The following is an 18,866-nucleotide window of genomic DNA, read 5'->3' as shown; positions in this document are numbered from 1 at the left end:
ATTAATAGGCTGTGGACCGGAAGCTAAGCTGTTATACATTGTCTTTGATGGAGAACAAAGTCCAAGTGGAACAGAAACATGTTCAGTGAAATGTTTAGAGTATATTCTAATTCCGAATAATTATACTAAAAAATAAAAAAAGGGGGATCCCTCCTTCAGCTTGACTTATTTATGAGAAGAAACCCCGAAATTTTACAACTTGAAACCTATAGTTACTTTTTCAGAAAAAAAAAAAAACAAAGTAAAATTGATCATTTAAATGCCAATTTCTACAAATCATCATATATGGATTTTTGAAATATTTTTAATTTTTAATTTTTTTCTTTTCATTTTTCCTTTTTCGCTGGCTAGCCCTAAAAAAAAAAAGAAAAAGGAAAATAAAAACAAAAAATAAAAATTTTAAAAATAATAATGTGTTATTGGCACTTAAATGATTGATTTTTTTTTTATATAAAACTCAAATAAACGAAATAAAAGTTATGGCATTCAAGTGAGTGTTGTATGAAAGTTATGACACATTTGCTATTCTTATCCCAACATAAATTATTATTGACAGTGAAAATATATTTTATTGACTAATTATTTCAAATGATTTAAGTGACTATTTCATTTTTCAAAAAAACAAATGGAGCCAAAAATGGAAAATATGAACCAATAAAGAAAAGCTAATCCAACCCACCGGTAGGCAATGTGATGGTTCGGGGCTTTCTCCTCATTGCTGAGGTCGCAAGTTCAAATCTCAGGTGCTAGCGTCTTAAGTGGGGAGCTATGATGGTGGGGTCCCGTGCTAGTCTTCCCAAAGGTATAGAGACCCAGTCCTTCGGTGATGTTCGAGCACAGGGGCCCGTGGTGGAGTCCTTGGTTACCAAAAAAAAAAAAAAACCCATCCATTGACTTCGATTTAGACTTGTATGGCTTAGGTAAGTCACCATGTCAACCATGCGCTCGAGATACTCTTATAGAGAAAGCAACTAGTGACACCATAGTCTAGCCTTCGACAATGCAACGAGATCGCGATTCTAATACGATGTTAGCTCAGTGATAAGGATCCGGATATAGACCGGGATGGACACATTGTTTTTCCACCATTTTTCATTATTAGGGCTACTTTTTTTTTCTTTTTCTTTTGGGTTGTTTCCCTATTTACAAATTTTCTTTCTCTACCAAAAAAATAAAAATAAAAAGAGTGGAGGGGGGCCTCTCTTTGGCCACCACACACTTAAAAATCATTCCCATCTGAGAAGAAGAGGGAGAAACATCATTCTCTTTTCATCACGTCCCTAGCGAGCGAGCGAGCGAGAGCTCTTATTACAGGCTACAAGGCCGAAAGTTCGATGGAAACGGAAACCATTTCCAACAAGAGCCTCTTGTTCTCGTGCTGGGGTCGTCTCAAGCTGAAGCTCCCGTGGCCGAGGAGAGGCGGCGCCGACCGGAGGCGGCACAAGAGCTTGACAGCCAACCTCGACTGCAAGTCCATCGCCACCACCCTCTCCGTCCCCCAGCCCAAGCCCGTCGGCGGCTTCCGGTACGACCCCCTCAGCTACTCCCAGAACTTCGACGACGGTTGCTGGCGCGCCGACGGCGACGCCCCCTCCCGCGGCTTCTCCACCCGCTACGCCGCCCCTCCCCCTCCTCCTCCTCCTCCTTCACTGCACGCAGGCCGGCCCCGTGAGCTGAGATGAGACGGGGCGCCCGTCCGTTGCGCATCGCCGATGGAATCATTCTCGTGGATGCTCTCGAGCCGTCGCTTTCTGTCGTTGGAGGGTTGTGAAGGAGGAGAGAGGCGGGTGTAATGTGTCAGCCAATGTGTTGTCGGAAAAAAAGGGGCATTTTATACAATACAGCAACAGTTATTCAGCATCGGAATGTGGTAACCGATTCTCCACTCTTGAATTGAATTCAAATCTAACTTTCCAACCATAGTACATATATTTCTTGGAAAAAAATCATCTCTCTCTCTTTTTTTTTTTTTTTAATTTTCGCGAAATAGGCATGTCCTAAATATTTAGTGATTACATGTCGGTATAGGGAGATAAATGGCACTACTTGAATAACTTTGTTTTATTAGACATGCATATTTCAGTTTTCTCCATTTCATACTTCATTGTCTAACCGCAAAGAAAACTTATGAATCGAGTAGGATTGCCTAATAAAGATTTCTTGCTTGATTACTCAAATAGCATAATTTTGCTTAATCGAAGCGAAAAAACAGGAGAGAACATCACCAATTGAATTTCTAAGTAAAAAATAATTATTATAATTCAATGGGGGGTGCTAATTTGTTTTGGTTGGTGTTTTATCTTTGTCTTGAACATGGTACCCGTTTCACCATTATCTTTGTCAGATTAGTTTGCGTGGAATTAGGCAACATCACTTGAGCTTTTTGCCTCTGAAATTGTCTAAGCCAGTTCTTACTTCGAGAGCTATGAAAAAGTTGTTTTTGCAGGCTCAATGTCGGCATACTTGAACTTTTTTTTCCCTAATGGGGATCAATGCAGATACAAGATTTGACGTTTTGGCTGTTGCTCGATTGAGAGTGTACGATTTTGTTTTGATCACTGGAAGCTCCACGTCAAGGGGGAAAATAAAAAGCACAAATAAGATATCAACTAAGACATTAGTGGAATCTGTAGTGTTTTTAAAATTTTGTGGGACCACAATCAATTACTCTAAAATTTTAAACCTTATGAGTAAATGAGATGTTGGCCTAAAACTAACACTTGGAAAAATCCTTACCAACCCAATAACTCGATTTGTTCAAATTAATGTTGAAGATGTAAAACTCGCCCAGATTTGAGTGCCTCAAGCATTTTTACTTTGTGTTTATTGCCTCCTGATAATTTTGAAGGTGCTCTCAAACTATAACACATCAAATCATTCAATTAATTATATTAATTGTTTAAGGAATTAGGGGTGAGCATAGAAGACAATTCAAACCAGGAATCGCTAAGATCGAGATCGGTTGGTTCTAAGTAGTTCTAGGGGGCGCTAGTTCAATTTCTGGTTTCATAAAATTAGAACCAGTTATTTTCGGACTGGTTTCCAGTTTCAGTGGGACCTAGATCAATTATATATTTTTTTAAAATTTCTTAAAGAATAGCACTGTTAAACTAAACCCTAATCTCCCTCATGCGGCTCAAGCTCCTCACGCCTCGTTCTTCAGTCTTGCTTCTCTTTCCCTTTCGCCTCTTATGCCTTGCTCTTTCAGTCTTTCCCTCTCCTGCCTAAGTCAGAGAGTCGCGTCCCTCTCACTCGACTCTCGAATGGCGCTTTCGCTTGAGCTCGAGTGGACGCCTCCCTCTTGCGGTCTTGCCTCGACTCTCGCCTCCTCTTTTGCTCTGTTTTTTGGCATCTCATCAAGGTAATGCTCTGTTTTTTCGCCGTTTCGTGTGGCGTTCTTCAAATTTGGGTTGGGAGCTTCACGTGCATCCCCAGATTAGGTTCCCCATTTTATCGTTTTTGGCTTTGGAGACTCTCTTCCACGGCACGAGAGTTCGTTTCATCCAAACTACCCAACACTCGGCGATTGTGAATCGTGCATGCAGCAATTAACGGCATAGTCAACATCAATGGTATTGTCCGTTCTCTTTGTCCAGCGTCTTGCATCCTAATTGTATACTGAGTGAAAAATGAGGCATACCAACTGAGCCCTAGATCACTTGCTCGATTCTGACAATGGTAATGAGAGTAGCATATATCATGAAACTAACACTAAGTTTTCACACTACAAAAGTTCAAGCCGAGAGAAAAAAGAAATTCCACCAGTTCCATTGAACCGACTAAACTGGCTGAGAGTTGAATCAGACTAGTCAGTTTAGTTCCCGATTCTTAAGTAGGATCGGACCAAACTGAGAATCAATCACCTCAATAAGGAATAGATTGAATATTTATAAAAAATTTAATGACCATCTTGAAAAAACTAAAAGTTTAGAGTTAATATTATATATTAGGCTAAAATTCAATAACTATTTATGTAATTTTTCCTTAAAAAAAAAATACACTTTGTATCATGCGGCTAAAGAGAAGTGCAAGAATCAAGCCTTTTCCATGTGGCCCGTGGGCCAAGCCCTCGATACTAAAGACGGTGGCCTTATAAAATTGGCTTGTATCTATCAATCATTTCATAGGACCTTTTTGACCTTTTATGAGATTTGGGGGAGTTACATCCTCCACTCCACAAGCATTGACATCCTTCTTAGTATATACTTTCCTATTCGGCGTGTCAATTCGCCAGTCTATAAACGTGCTAGGAGTCAGCACATTTTCGAGCTTGTCTCGCTCTTGCTGTTACTACTCTCCCCCTCACTTTCTTCATCACTTCACATCCTCATCGAATTGGCTTGGCCTTAGCCCATAATCAAACCCTATATCTATTAAAGGGGGTCATGTGATAATACGCTATGTGACAAACCCGACCCGTTCTACATGAGTAAAGCCCCAAAAGAATAGGAGGCCAATGCCTCCTTGAAACTCTCCTTCAAGATTGAAAAGATTCCTAATACTATGCTTGAAAAAACTCAAATCATAAGCACTCTCCATCCACTGGAGCTAGCCACTAGCATAGTTTTGACTGTCCCTCTTGAAGTTGTCGGAATCCCTCATTCAACTATTCCCACATTGACCAATCGTCGAGATGAGTTGAATGGCATCGGATCAAGGTGGTTGATGTTGTAGACAACTTTGAGATGAGGCTGCGATGGCCATGGCGATCTTGTCGACTTAGCCTCGGGCAGCGTGGATGACCTCCAAGCGGTATAAGGCAAAGGGTATCGAATGTATTCCTTCATAGAGTTAAACAATTCAATTGATGCCAAGAGCAAGTGATGAAAATTGGAAAAGAAAAATTGCATAAATTGAGAAACATGGTGTAATCCAAATTTCCTTTTTGGCCTTCTAATGATACTAATGCACTAATCACGCGTGATAAGAGCCGGGTGTGGTTTATTTGTTTGGGACTATATGAAAATATAAAAGTACATTCTTTTACCATTTCATTAAAATTTTAAAATATGATATACAATTTTAAAAAAAATAACGGAAAATTTTCAAAATGACTTCGCACTTTGATATTTACTTATTGTAAAAGTTTCAAATATTTTGAGTTAGAAATGAAGATAGGAGAATTATCCAACTAGTTATAAAATTATTATATGAATATTAATTCAGTTTTTATTTTTCTTAATTTAGTTTCAAATTTGCGTGCAAAATTCTAGTCTAATTCCCCGACTAATTTTCGCCTGAAATTTCTAATATGGCCGACGTGAGGACTTCAAAAATATTGATCGAGGGGACTATTGAAATTTGGCCAAAAATTTAGTAAAAAATTGATAAAATCAAATGATTTAGAATTGAACTAACGAAAATAGTAAACACAAAACGCCAAAATTAGACAAATCTGCGCTTGCTGCGTCGGAAAGGGAGCTCGTCTGTCTCTCCCCTTGTCTGTCCGGGGGCCCCACCTCGTGTCAGAATCCCACACCAACTTCAAGTGGATTCTCCATTCTCTCAATTTAAAAAATAATAATAATAATTTATTATTTTTTTTTTTTTTTTTTATTCAGACAGTAACAAATCAACCTCGCCACCAACCCCGCCTCCGCCACCCCCAACCCCCTACTTCCCTTCCCGCGGCCCAACCAGATTCTCTCTCTGCAACTGCAACTGCAACTGCATATCCAGAGAAAGCGGAGAGAGAGAGGATGGCGGCAATGGCATCGCTTCTCCGGCGTCTCTCCTCGCCGGCGACCGGCTTCCCCTCCCTCCGGCCCCTCGCCCGCGGGCGGCGGCCTCCGTTGCGCGGTTCGTCCCCCCGGCGCCCGACCAGCTTTTTTTTTTTTTTTTTTTTTTTTTTTGGTGCCGCACCGTTTGGATTCGGTTTCTTTCGTTTGATTTTTTGTATCGCTCGTTGGCGATCGGGAACTCTGGATCTCTTCGCTGACGCATTTCCCGATCTCGAATTCGTGCTTCGCAGTCTTCGTTGCCGAGTGAAGCGGTTACGGACAAGGAGTCGGCTCGCGCCACCGTAAGCTCTTCTCTCCGTCGCGGTCCGTTTTTTCGGTTCGGCTTTTCTGTTTTCGACGAGTGCGTTTTGCCAGATCCGCGACGAGGGTCGAGGTGGCGGGAAAATAGTTCCGTCGATTCGGTTAAGGTTGATATTTTTGTTATAAATGCGGGATTTGAAAACTAGATGTTTTTTTATTGTTATTTTTTCAGTGGATTAAGCAGCTGAATGAACCGCTGGAGACCATTGATCCTGAGATCGCTGACATTATCGAGCTCGAGAAAGCGAGGCAATGGAAGGTGCGTCGCCTCTTCGAATGGGGTTGCCCTTTTATCTTCGTTGAGTTGAATGAGGATTGACTCCTGATGGATAGATGTGGCGATTTCTCTCCTTGGATAATCTGATGTGATAGTTGATACAAGTATGATTTCTTTAGAATTTGATTTGCAGGGCCTTGAGCTTATTCCCTCGGAGAATTTCACTTCGGTGTCGGTAATGCAAGCAGTCGGTTCAGTGATGACTAACAAATACAGTGAAGGGTATCCAGGTGCTCGATATTATGGAGGAAATGAGTATGTTTAGCCCCCTTGCTTCTGCATTATTGTGGATGTTGTTCGTTACGATTACCATTTTTTAGATATTCATGTAGGGCATCATCAATCAGCTAGAGTCAATATTCTTGCTGTTTCCATGCTAGGTATATAGACATGGCAGAAACCTTATGTCAGAAGCGTGCATTGGAGGCCTTTGGATTGGATCCTGCAAAATGGGGAGGTAATGCATTATAACTTCGCATAGTCATTGTCGCTTGTTGTGGCCCTGAGAACAGTTAGTTTGGACTCTAGACATTTTCCTTCTCTCCAGTGAAGGGGTATCTCCATAGTCTATAATATATGATGAAATAATATGTAGCTATTAATAATGTAAAATCCAACACTGTGGAGAAAATGGTGTTTAGAAATCAACGTGCAGTTTTTGGGTAGCACATGGAAGAACACTCTGTTTTTTATGCTCTTCTTTCTTTCTTTTTTCCCACTTTTACTTGATTCAAAGTTGGGCGAATATTATCTATAGTCTATAAGACTGTGCAGGAGTGTATTTAAGCATAAGACCTTAGTAAGTTAAGCCTACTTTGTCTCTCTCTGCAGTTAATGTTCAATCGCTATCGGGATCACCGGCCAATTTTCAAGCTTATACTGCATTGCTGAAACCTCATGAGAGAATCATGGCACTTGACCTTCCTCATGGCGGCCATCTTTCACATGGTTACCAGGTATATTCAATGTTTTCATTCTTCGGTAATATACTGCTCCTGTCGTACAAAGGACTTTCATGCTGTCTATGGTTCATTAGAAGTTATATGCTAGTTATTTTCTGTGTCTACTTATAAGCTTCAACTTTTTTCTCTTCAGAAGTAAACTTCCAGGGATGTTTAAATGGAGGCTTAAGCTGGGAGAAATTCTCAATACTGTACCCATGTTATTATGAAGCTTTGCTTGATGAATATATCTGGCATAATCTGTCTTTTTACTTGAATTTAGATAGACCACTATTTAACATAAAAAAAAAACCAGAAATACTGTACAGTTGCTCTTGAATCATAGTCCTAACAGAGCCTCAGCTTGGAAGAGTGATTAATTAAGAGAAATATAGACCCCCAAAGACAGTAGTAAGTTGTTCTCAAACAATAATGGATGGCCCTGGCTTGTGGACATGTGGCGTATTGTTAAGCTGTCTGAATTGTGTTTTATCTCTTTGGAACACAGTTAGTGTACCAGAGATAATTTCTCTTTTGTTATTTCTATTGAAGAAGGAAAATTCTCGTACTATTTATGGTGTTCAGTGTAGCTTCTGAATTTTGGTGATGAAAACAATTTAACCGAAAAAATAAAAAAACTGAATGGCTTACAACTTCAACAAATTATTGCTTTTGCACGCAGTAACAGTTTGGCCTTTACAGTGCCTGGTTCTGATAGTCACATTCTTATTTTGCAGACAGACACGAAGAAAATATCTGCAGTTTCCATATTTTTTGAGACAATGCCGTACAGACTGAATGAAACCACTGGCTATATTGATTATGACCAGGTACTTTTGAGTTGTTTCTCATCTGTTGCTCTAAATTAAGGGCAGGTGAAGAAAATCTTCATTTCAGCATGCCTTAGTTGTGCTTAGTTGTGTTATATCTACTTCTACCATTAATATTTTGTAATTTCTATTCTCTGGAAGTATATATCAATTTCAATGGGTGCTTAGTTTAAAACTATGTTATGTTCGCCATGCACGAGTTTTTATGCATGAATGAATTGGTGATGCATTCAGTAGATTAGGTACACTTTACATATAAGGAATCCAATGGTACCCTGTACTAAAATGTGAGTCATGGTTTAGTTGCTGTGGCTCTCTGTCCTGTTTTCTTATGTCACAATCTTTTCTTTTTGATATATACTAAATGTAAATATTTTTGCTAGAAAATATACCACGTGTAAATAAATACAAACATAACCAAATAATGGAACACAAAGGTCACAATGACACATTAGATCATTCTTTCCCTTTTTGTTTTGGCCGAGCATATATTAAACCATTCAACTGCAAGAATTTAACTACATTCTGACTTCTTTATGTATGTTAGGCAGGCTAGTTGATGTAGCAAGCGACATCTATTTTCTTTAAATTGCAGGAAGGCTAAACAGCGAATTAGCCACATTAGTGTTTCGCATTATTACTTTAGAAAAGTTTATTTTCTATTTCCCTTATAGCAATTGATCGAATTAGATTCAAGGCAATATCTGAGTATATTTGGTTTTCGAACTATGTCGATATTATGGAATACGCTTGACATCGACTTGAAATAAAGTTACCAAAACAATCTGAAGACTTTTATGCTTAAAAGTGCGATTGTGCTTTCCATTGAAAATAGTCAAATGGTCTGATTTTCTTTCAAAAAATTTCAGATTCAGCAATAACCTTGTGGAATTAGTAATTGGCTAAATTTAACTTTACTTGAACATTACAGTTGGAGAAAAGCGCGATCCTCTATCGGCCAAAGTTGATAGTAGCTGGTGCTAGTGCCTATGCACGACTCTATGATTATGAACGCATTAGAAAGGTAAATTACCTTGACGACTTGTATTAAGCAGCTTCATAATCCTTGCCGCAATTCTCTAACACCTTTTATACTTGCTATGCTGTTCCCTACTGGATTCCACAGGTTTGTGACAAACAAAAAGCTATACTGCTGGCAGATATGGCTCACATTAGTGGGTTGGTCGCTGCTGGAGTCATCCCATCTCCCTTTGAATATGCTGATGTTGTGACAACTACCACTCACAAATCACTTCGTGGGCCTCGTGGAGCAATGATTTTCTTCAGAAAGGGGGTGAAAGAGATTAACAAGAAAGGGCAAGAGGTGGGCTGCAAATCTTCCTTATTGTGCACGTTAAACATCCAAAATTTTGTAGCATAAATGGGTAAAAGTTAGGTTCATGAATACTCGTGGATTGATCATTTATAGAATTTTGTTCTTTAGGTTCTCTATGACTATGAAGACAAGATCAATCAGGCTGTTTTTCCTGGACTTCAAGGAGGCCCTCACAATCATACCATTACTGCCTTAGCTGTTGCACTCAAGCAGGTTTCACGAGTAGAAAGGATTTTTTGGATTGATTTTTATTTTTTTGTCTGTTTTGTACATTTCATACTGCAGCAAACCATTTTGAATCATGGGTTTCCATCTGATTGTAGGCCATGACTCCTGAGTACAAGGCCTATCAAGAGCAAGTTCTCAGCAATTGCTCAAGATTTGCTCAGGTGATTAAGGGCCATAACCCATTTTTCACAAGATTCCTGATGGTTGTTTACCTTCTGTTTCTATCAATATCACAGCATAACTCCATGTGTCATTTACTGTGGCATTAAATGTTCAGAGTCTGTTGGAGAAGGGCTATGAACTTGTATCAGGTGGAACTGAGAACCATTTGGTCTTGGTAAATTTGAGGAACCAGGTAAATAAATTTGTCAACTTGTTTTTCCTTTTTGTTTTTTGGTTTCATGTGCTGCTTCATCTGCGAATCACATACTTCAACACCGGGGATATTATTTCCAATGACTGATATACACTAGGTTTAACATCTTCAATGAAAACCTTTTTTATGCCGATTATGAAAGATAGTTTCTCTCTTACGCAACTCTCTCAGTAATGTTTCCTTTGGCCATGGAGCAAATCTTTTAAAGCTCGGTAGTGTGATTGCATTTTACTTGTTCACTTTGTTTCTCACATCTTAAAGTAGGACTTAAGACAATTGAGGAAAGTGTAATATATTGATGAGATAGACTGTTTGTGCCCTTTTCCTATTATTTGTGTTTGTTTATTGGATGTTAAGGTGCTTTGAAGGTATCTTATCATGGCAGTTCAGGTGACGTTTATCACAGCCTCTAGTTTTGCAGGAGATCCTGATTATTTTGATGATATTGATGCTTTAAGTGTTTGATTGATGGTACAATTTGAGGAAACAAAATATATTTATTTTAAAGTGGATCTCAATGACAAACCGGAACTATTACATTCCTTTCACAGGGTATTGATGGATCTAGAGTCGAGAAAGTTTTGGAGTCGGTTCATATAGCTGCAAACAAAAACACCGTCCCTGGGGATGTGTCTGCCATGGTTCCTGGTGGTATCCGCATGGGTGAGAGCCTTTTCCCTTTGATTATTTTGAAGCTATCTCTTCTAAGTACTTGATTTTTTTATCTCACCTTGTCTGGTGCTTCAGGGACTCCTGCACTCACATCCAGGGGCTTTGGAGAGGAGGATTTTGCAAGAGTAGCTGATTTCTTTGATGCTGCTGTCAAATTGGCCTTGAAGGTCAAGGCTAATTCTAAAGGTTCAAGGAATCTCGCCTTTTGTCCGCTGACATGAATGAATTTTCAGAGGCACCATGATCCATTGTTTGTGAGCTTATCTCAACTTTTCTGATTTTCTCCAATGCAGGAACTAAGTTGAAGGATTTTGTGGCAACCATGCAATCAGATGCCACTATTCAATCTGAAATTACAAAACTCCGTGAAGATGTGGAAGAATATGCCAAGCAATTTCCAACAATCGGCTTTGAGAAGGAAACAATGAGATACAAAAACTAAAGGAGTCATCCTAATGTTGCAACGTCAACAGTGGGTAATTTTCACTAATTAGTCAAACCACATTTATTAAGTCATTGCGTTTTTTAGAAATTGAAGTCAGAAAAGTTGGTAGAACAATATTCTGCACTCCACCATTTTGTCTGGCAATAAAAGAGAAATCCAGAAGTAGGATTTTACATAGGATGTTGCAAGTTCTCTTCTGGATCACTGGCATTGTTAGATTTCCAGATGATTAACAAATGAATGAGTTGTTGTAAGTGGAAGAATTGTTTGTCCAATATGCTCATAACATTGATAAACTGAAGCATATCCTGCTTTACAATGTGCTTTTACTGGTTGCAAATTTGGATGGACATAATTTTATGCATTGCGAGTTACCAGTATGCATTATCCTTGCTCCTAAATATTCCTTGCGGTGTTTTTGATACCTTAAGCTCTCCACAGATTTGCTGCCTGCACGCATAGGCCATCTCATGTCTATTCTTGTGAAAAAGGCTGGATCTTCGGACATGGCTGGTGGATCGGAGGACTCAATCCTTTTGCTTTCTACTGCAGCAGTTTTCAGGAGATTTATATACTCAGGCATGAATGTTACTGACGTCAGTGCCCAGCAATTGGTCTGATAGTGTCTGATTTGTGTCCCTCAATATTTGGTATGTTATGAAAATTGAAGTACGTTTATCAACCCAATAAATAAGAAAAATAAAGGGAATTTCCCTTCCAGCCATGGGGCATATCAGAGTGCAGCTGGTCTCTTAACTCAGAAGAGGTTAGACAAAGTTAAGACAGACTGAAAATTTTAAAATTTTTTAGCAGCAACGCGAACCTGTAACCCAGATCAAAGGTCGGTGCCTTCTATCCATTGTAATGCACATAAGAAACATGTCTTCTTGCAATAACGAAATGGTTTGAGAATAGCCATTGTTTACCCAATGATCAGAATGAAGACATTGTTAAATGCTCGAACGCACTGCAAAAAAAGAACTCCCCAGGAGTGGATGCACGATTAGTAGCTGGGCATGATGCACCAAATGCACGGGTTCATGGCTTGTTGGTTTGCGTCATGAGAAGTAAGCTCGCACCTGCATCGTGCCGAGTTATGGTATACTGCTGTTAGGGAAAGACCATAAGCCACCGTGACAAAAAAGAGCTGCATGAAGTGTTTCTGATATTCAAAGCTGACAGACTTATACAGGCTAATTCTCTAAGCATCTTATCGGCATTCCCCTTCTAAAGGCTTGTTTTCCACAAGAAGCTCGTAGCTTTGTATTGGAAGGAGAAAACAAGAGCATGTGATGATGGGTAAAACGAAAGGGAAGAATGCGCCAAAATGGCTGTCGAGTTAAGCAAAACCTTGAAGTGTTTGCGGACCAAAAGCATAACTTAATAGTACCGTAACATCATCTATCATCGGCAATCCTTCCCTTTTCGAAACTTCGCTTTTAGCAGCAGAAGTCCAATCATTATTTACAGTTTTCCTATGGAGGGAGCGTCAATCCTATTTATCTTCCCTCCTCGTCCCGCAAGTTAAAAAGATGAATGGTCCAGATTTCTCAGGTTGTCAAATCAGTGTGTCACGGAACTGGTGCCTAAACGGCAAGTGTAAGACAGTGATGCTTTCAAGCAGGAAACAATAATTAATCCATCAGCCATGTTGCCTATTGATTTTCTTACGTAATACACAAGCCTGGATTTGTGCTCCTCGGTTGCACAGTCATACAACCGTTTTACTCATTCAATCTCAGAGGATGAACTGTTTTCATACATAAGAAACAAAATGACGACAGTAGTGGTCGGAACTCGGAAGCCTTCCCGCAAGATATTGCAGGTTGTATACAATCCTAGGACTGCAGTGATACCGCTATTGCTAGCGCAAGTGCAGTTGAGGGCAGAAAACGGGGCAGTATTTCATAGTTAGACAGACTCTTTAGGTTCCTTCCGAAGGTGAGAACACTATGGAAATTCTGTCTGCCCCCACAAAATTGCAGCTGGTGATCCAATCCTAGGAAAAAAAGGAGAATACGACATCTCCCCGCGCTTCAGTCTCCCATTACAGTGTTCCATCGTGGCATCTATCGACCATGGGAATCAAGATCGATGCCGATGCACTAGTTACTAACACGACAAATTGTCTCTCCAATGAGCTGTTGGAGGAGATCACATATAACTTATGACATAATCGATGATACCCAACAAGAAGTGAAGTTTCTTGCGTGCATGCCGAAAACTCTTCACAGAACTACAACTGAATGCCAATAAAGCGCCCAAAGTGTGACTAGCACCATAACTCAGAAGAGATTTCTTGTTTTCTCAACCATATCCAAAGATCAAGTTCATTCTCCATCTCGCTCCCTGTTCATCCTAGGGAATCCATAAATATCAACCTCCTAGACAACAGCTGAAACAGGAGAGAAACAAATCCAGTTAGACATTGCACTTTCACCATAAAGAAGGGTTAAGACTCCTCGCCATCTTTGCCTTCTTAGTTGTAGCATTTCCTCGGAGAATCACAAAAAGAAAGAGCCATGGTAAGGAATTTGTGGCGCATGCATAGCACAATATTGCGTATTGCAAGATTAGTTTCGCAATTTTACATTCGTAGGACTAGCGAAATGATGATCTGAATTGGAGATACAGAGCCTACATATGGCCTACTGTGAGTAGGATAGAACCGTGAATTTGTTATCATCTAATAAAAAGAAAACTGATACAGGTAACGTAACTTCGTCCTGCAAAGTTTCGAAAAATGGCTTAACGGGTCTTACATTAGTTTTTCAGAGTTAATTTGCATTACCCGCCCTGCAGACATTAACAACTAATGAACCCGCATGACCTCTTGTAACTTCTACTCTCATGATTTTAATTCATCTATGCAGTGTTTTGCCTTTTGGGTCACTTTTAGTTTAATTTCATGAGGAATTCCGGAAAAGAAAATCAACCGCTTTAGCACATTAGGATGTGCCTACGTAACAGCAAGAGAATTTTCTTTCCCATTCTGAAACTCATGGTTGCTGCCGACCTCTATGCAGGTGATGGAGCAGAAGCAACAAAACCTGGAGTGGGCTGAAGCACAGCAGATAGTCACAAGCACAGACCTCGTGGCGGGTGCTAAGCAACAACTAAAGTTTCTAGCAGCAGTAGATAGGAATCGGCATCTCTACGGCGGCCCAGTGTTGGACCATGCCATTTGTCGGTGAGCAGTGAATCTCAGACCATTGAGTGAACCAGATACAGATATTTTAACAGTATCTGTTGCGCCTTGCTTGGTCACAAGATAAAACTTGTTATGGAGCTTTAGTGCATTCTTGACCAATTTTTCAGTTTTAATCAAAGCTAATGAAATTTCACTCTCCCATCTTGAGATAATTAACTTTGCCAGAGACTCGAAGATGGTATTTCTCTTTTTGCACACCTAACAATATCTTCTGGTTCTCAGATTTTTCAATTTTGTGCTAAATTCAGATACAAGCATTGCTGGCTTCCCCTGCTCGCCAAGCACTTAGATTCTCCGATTTCTGAAGGACCCCTGGTGGTGCCTTTTGACTGCGAATGGATATGGCACTGTCATAGGCTTAACCCGGTAGAATATAATGAGGCATATGTGTCTTGCTCTCTAGAACTCTATCATCCTCTTCTGCTTTCTCTTTACCCATTGAAGGGAAACTTTCCCAGGTATTCACGTTTTTTGGTCCCCAGGTGCAGTATAAGATCGACTGTCGGGAATTGTATGGGAGCATTTTGGACAACTGGAATGTTTTATCTTCTGTCCAAGGAACCTGCGCTAAACAAACTGAAGCAATCTGGAACAGAATGTATCCAAGTGAACCTTATGAACTCAACATTAATGGCAACCTGTCAAAGAGTGGAGCTGGAAATACCATGGGAGCTCCAAGAGACAGTGATTATGACTTAGTTGCAGCTGTCAAGAGGCAGAGTTCTTTCTTTTACCAGGTACAGGGATGAATTTATCACGGCATGACAGTAATTTATCACCTAAAGGCTATGATTCTTTCGGAAGGATCATTGTACATGATCTCTTAACTCCGAGTCCTATTTTCACTGATCATTCTACATCTCCCTAAATTTGAATTCATATATATCGCCCTTCCCAGTTAAAGTTGTTCACATCTAATGGACTCTAGCGCTGGGGATACTGGAGGTACAACAAGTAACTCAGAGAAACTAAAAATTGCATCTAACTAATTGAACTGAACCCTGAATTTTGGGGATGATATTGTTTTGTAGACACTTGAGGTTTACGAAGCGACCATATTATGGAATGTCAGAGGAAAGAAGGAACATAAAAATGGACTATTTAAAGATGTGTCTTTTACTCATGTTACTCATATCTGTTAAGTTTGGCTCTTGGCCAGTTTTGTATGGATCTTGCCACATAACTATAAGCTCAGGTCACTTCCTGGTGAAATCCATCGAAGCGCACCTTTGGCACATGGATTTTATCTAACCTCTCTTTGGCAGTGGACAATTACTCACAGGATTGCTTCTCTTGTCAGGTGTCCCGTCCCTATATGAACGACGATGTACTTCTTAAAGAAGCCGTGGCCAGATACAAGGCTTTTCTCTATCTGATCAAGAGAAACAGAGAAAAGGCAAACGAATGCTTTTGTGTCCCGACATACGACATTGACCTCATCTGGCACGCTCACCAGTTAAACCCCGCTTCATACTGTAGAGATACAGTGGCAATCATCGGGAAGGTGTTAGGACATGATGATACTGATTCTAATCGAACTGAGGGTGGGAAGCTCAATGCGGGGTTTTTGCAAACCACAAAGTTGTGGGAAGAGACATTTGGTATGAGCTATTGGAAGGCAGGAGCAATGCATAGAGGCAGCGCTCCATCTCCACCGACAATAACTCCTACTCAGCTGAATACAGTGGCCAAGAAGGCGGTTTCATCCGGCGGGATTCAGAATACCATTCTACTTCCCCAAAAAAAGCTAGTAGAGGTAATTAAACTCCCGAAGCAATCCATGTCTTTCCTATATTCCTTTACCGTATGGCACAAACCTCATGACGAGGACTATGAAACCGTGCTCAGCCCAAATACACATGCACTATTATCTGACCGTAGAAGCTGCACTTAACGTGTGGCTTCGTCCAAATACAGAAAAGCTGCCCCCACTCAATTCTTTAGTCGCGTGTTGGAAGAACTAAATGAACTTCAAATGCAACTGGGACGCCAACTGTTTCTGTTCTTTTATTTCAACATAAAGCCAAGTCTATTTATAGCATATAATTTGTTAATATATAGAGGGAGCTGCTCAAGTATTATGCAACTCTTTCCTTGTATGCTCGTTGGAATTTGGAACACTGAAGAATTGCATTACAATTAGCTTCATGCTAGAAATAGCTTCATAGACAATCGTATAAGTTATGAAAATGTGGGCGCACCACCAGGTAGAGGATGTGTGACTTTCACTGCCTTGTAATGCATAAATTGGATGAAATCTCATTCCTAATATTGTAATTGTTGTAAAGGTCATGGTGGAGATTGCAGCAATCAAAGACTTACCAGTTAGGCATCAAGGCAATCTCTTTGTAACCTTAAGAAAAGCTGAGCCAGATGTGCACTTCAACACTAAAACAAGACTAAGCATACAGTCTGAATCAGGGTACAAACAGGTCGCTAGCTTTCACTGTGAACTTGAAGGAGAGCTCGTTTTTGAACTCATGCGTTATACAACTTACACTAAATCAGAAACACTGCTGGGGAGAACTTCTGTCTCTTTGACCAAACTGTTGGAGCCTGGATCTCCCCTCTGGATGGACGATTGGTTTGAGCTCCTAACAGACTCGGAGAATTTGGATTCCAGCCCCATCAGCATCCGTATCGCCATGTCTTTCACTCCTCCGGTTCCAATGGAATACATGTTACAAATGATTCCTGCCTATCCATCAATGAAAAGTGCTCGCTTCCTGCCACTTCTCAGGAGGACTAATCTTGACAGAAGCTGGACAGTTATCCTACAAGAGGAAGGCAAGGAAATCATCAACATGCAGATGAGGTATATGCATTACTGAATAACTATGTCATTCAATAATTAATTTGCATTTTCTTTCTAGTATAACGAAGTCAAAGAATACAATTTACTGGAACGGAACTCACTGCTAGAATTTGCCAAGCCGCTAGAAATGACAACACCGTTTGATGCATGAATCTAAGTTACATTGAGCAACATATTTAAACTGACTACGGTTTTAGGATCCAGACCATCCTGATTATTGGTTCCCAAGGCTTGCATTCTCCTCCCTTGGAAATACAGATGGCCGCTGTCCATATAACCTTACATGTGCACGATTATGCAACTATTAATCAGTTTTCAGTATTGACTGTGATAGGGATTCCAAAGTAGTTGTGGCAGACAAAAATCGGCTTCCAAGAGAGCTGATTAGAACAGCAGGAGATGGGAAAGCATATCTACTTGCAGAATTACAAGGAACAGGATGGTCTCTGATGAACTCAAAATGGTTCTTTTGCCTAGAAAGAGATTCCTCAGGAGACAGCCATGTTTTTAAGCTCACGGGTGATAGACAAGTAGGCATCTTTTATCCTTCTAATCTTATTCACAGTCCATATTCTGTACGTGTAGAATTGCTCGCAAAGAAATGTCTCAGCCAGAGATTAAATGATGATACGACAAGTGCTTTTGCAATCTACCAAGTCCTTCCACAAGTTCCACTATGTATCATTTCACAATGAATTATACAGTTCACTCTGGAAGAGTCTAGGCTATCAATTAGCAACTCATCGCGCGTTCTGTACTCTTCAGGTCATTATATATCCTGGGAAAAAGCTAGAATATGAGGTTAGGAACTGTTGTGAGAAGGAAGATGAACAAGGATTCATGACAGCAGTGGAATATTCAGAAGCATATCCCTATGGGAAGTTGGTGGCATTGCTCAATTTGAAATGTGGCATAGTGAAGGTAAAAAACGACCATCTTTTACTCGTTAAGACCATTTCCAGAAAAAAAAAAAAAAAAAAAAAAAAAAGAATATGAAGAATTGCTAGGACACATCTTCTCCAATTGACAGGTGAAAGAAGATTGGATGGTACTGCCCGCAGTAATATCAGCATTCATACTGTCAAATATGCTGCAACACAATATGAAGAACAAAGATAATGGGGAATGGATGGATGATGCTCTGGATACAAGTGTTTGCAACAAGGAAGAAAACAGAAAAGAGGCGGAAGGCAAATATTCGAGCGACGTTTATGCAGATAATTACCAATTTTTGGCGACCCCCATCATGTTTTCAAATTGTGTCGATGCAGTTGATGTGCAGGAACGAATAGAAACACGAGTGAGTTTTAGTGGCAGCAATGAAGGTGGCCCTGGTGCAAATAACCACAATGGTTCCTCGGCAGAAATGGTGGCTGGTGGTGCATGCAGCAGTTGCGGTGGCGGTTGTAGCGGCGGTTGCAGTGGCTGCAGAGGGGGGAGCTGCAGGGGAGGTGGCTGTGGTGGAGGCGGCGGTTGCAGCAGCCGTTGCAGTGGAGGTCGCTAGAAGGGATATATGATTGATGTTGAAGTCTAAACTAATAGTATGTCATGTCAATTTCTGGTCCTGGCAGTGCATATTACTCAGCCTGAATTATATAGTTCGTTTCGAGTATTGAGACATTTTCAAACATGATAATAATGTTACTGGTGTTGCAGCACTGCTCGCAATTTCCTTTCTTAACATGTGCCGGGAA

The 18,866-nt window shown here is 40.3% G+C and overlaps 2 protein-coding genes across 2 annotated transcripts; both read left to right on the top strand.

Annotated features, from left to right (window-relative positions):
- Positions 1-1,334: 1,334 nt before the first annotated feature.
- Positions 1,335-12,039, top strand: LOC104451812 (serine hydroxymethyltransferase 2, mitochondrial). The gene is made up of 18 exons (XM_039314515.1): positions 1,335-1,668; positions 2,499-2,629; positions 5,641-5,799; positions 5,972-6,022; positions 6,214-6,300; positions 6,452-6,573; positions 6,699-6,775; positions 7,150-7,274; positions 7,997-8,089; positions 9,021-9,113; positions 9,216-9,413; positions 9,534-9,638; positions 9,749-9,814; positions 9,931-10,008; positions 10,581-10,692; positions 10,777-10,887; positions 10,995-11,177; positions 11,588-12,039. The coding sequence occupies exons 1-17, from the start codon at positions 1,335-1,337 to the stop codon at positions 11,141-11,143; spliced, it is 2,091 nt and encodes a 696-aa protein (XP_039170449.1). The 3' UTR covers positions 11,144-11,177; positions 11,588-12,039.
- Positions 12,040-13,280: 1,241 nt separating this feature from the next.
- On the top strand, positions 13,281-18,827 carry LOC104451813 (glycine-rich domain-containing protein 2). Its single transcript, XM_039315396.1, has 9 exons — positions 13,281-13,671; positions 14,173-14,336; positions 14,606-14,723; positions 14,840-15,094; positions 15,658-16,113; positions 16,646-17,172; positions 17,507-17,702; positions 17,938-18,093; positions 18,203-18,827. Exons 1-9 carry the CDS (start codon positions 13,669-13,671, stop codon positions 18,674-18,676), a joined length of 2,349 nt encoding a protein of 782 aa, XP_039171330.1. The 5' UTR covers positions 13,281-13,668; the 3' UTR covers positions 18,677-18,827.
- Positions 18,828-18,866: the final 39 nt, after the last annotated feature.

Source organism: Eucalyptus grandis, chromosome 6 (assembly GCF_016545825.1).
Source record: "Eucalyptus grandis isolate ANBG69807.140 chromosome 6, ASM1654582v1, whole genome shotgun sequence".
NCBI lineage: Eukaryota > Viridiplantae > Streptophyta > Magnoliopsida > Myrtales > Myrtaceae > Eucalyptus > Eucalyptus grandis.
Note: the sequence above shows the minus strand (reverse complement) of the source record. Positions and strands in the feature narration are given on the sequence as shown.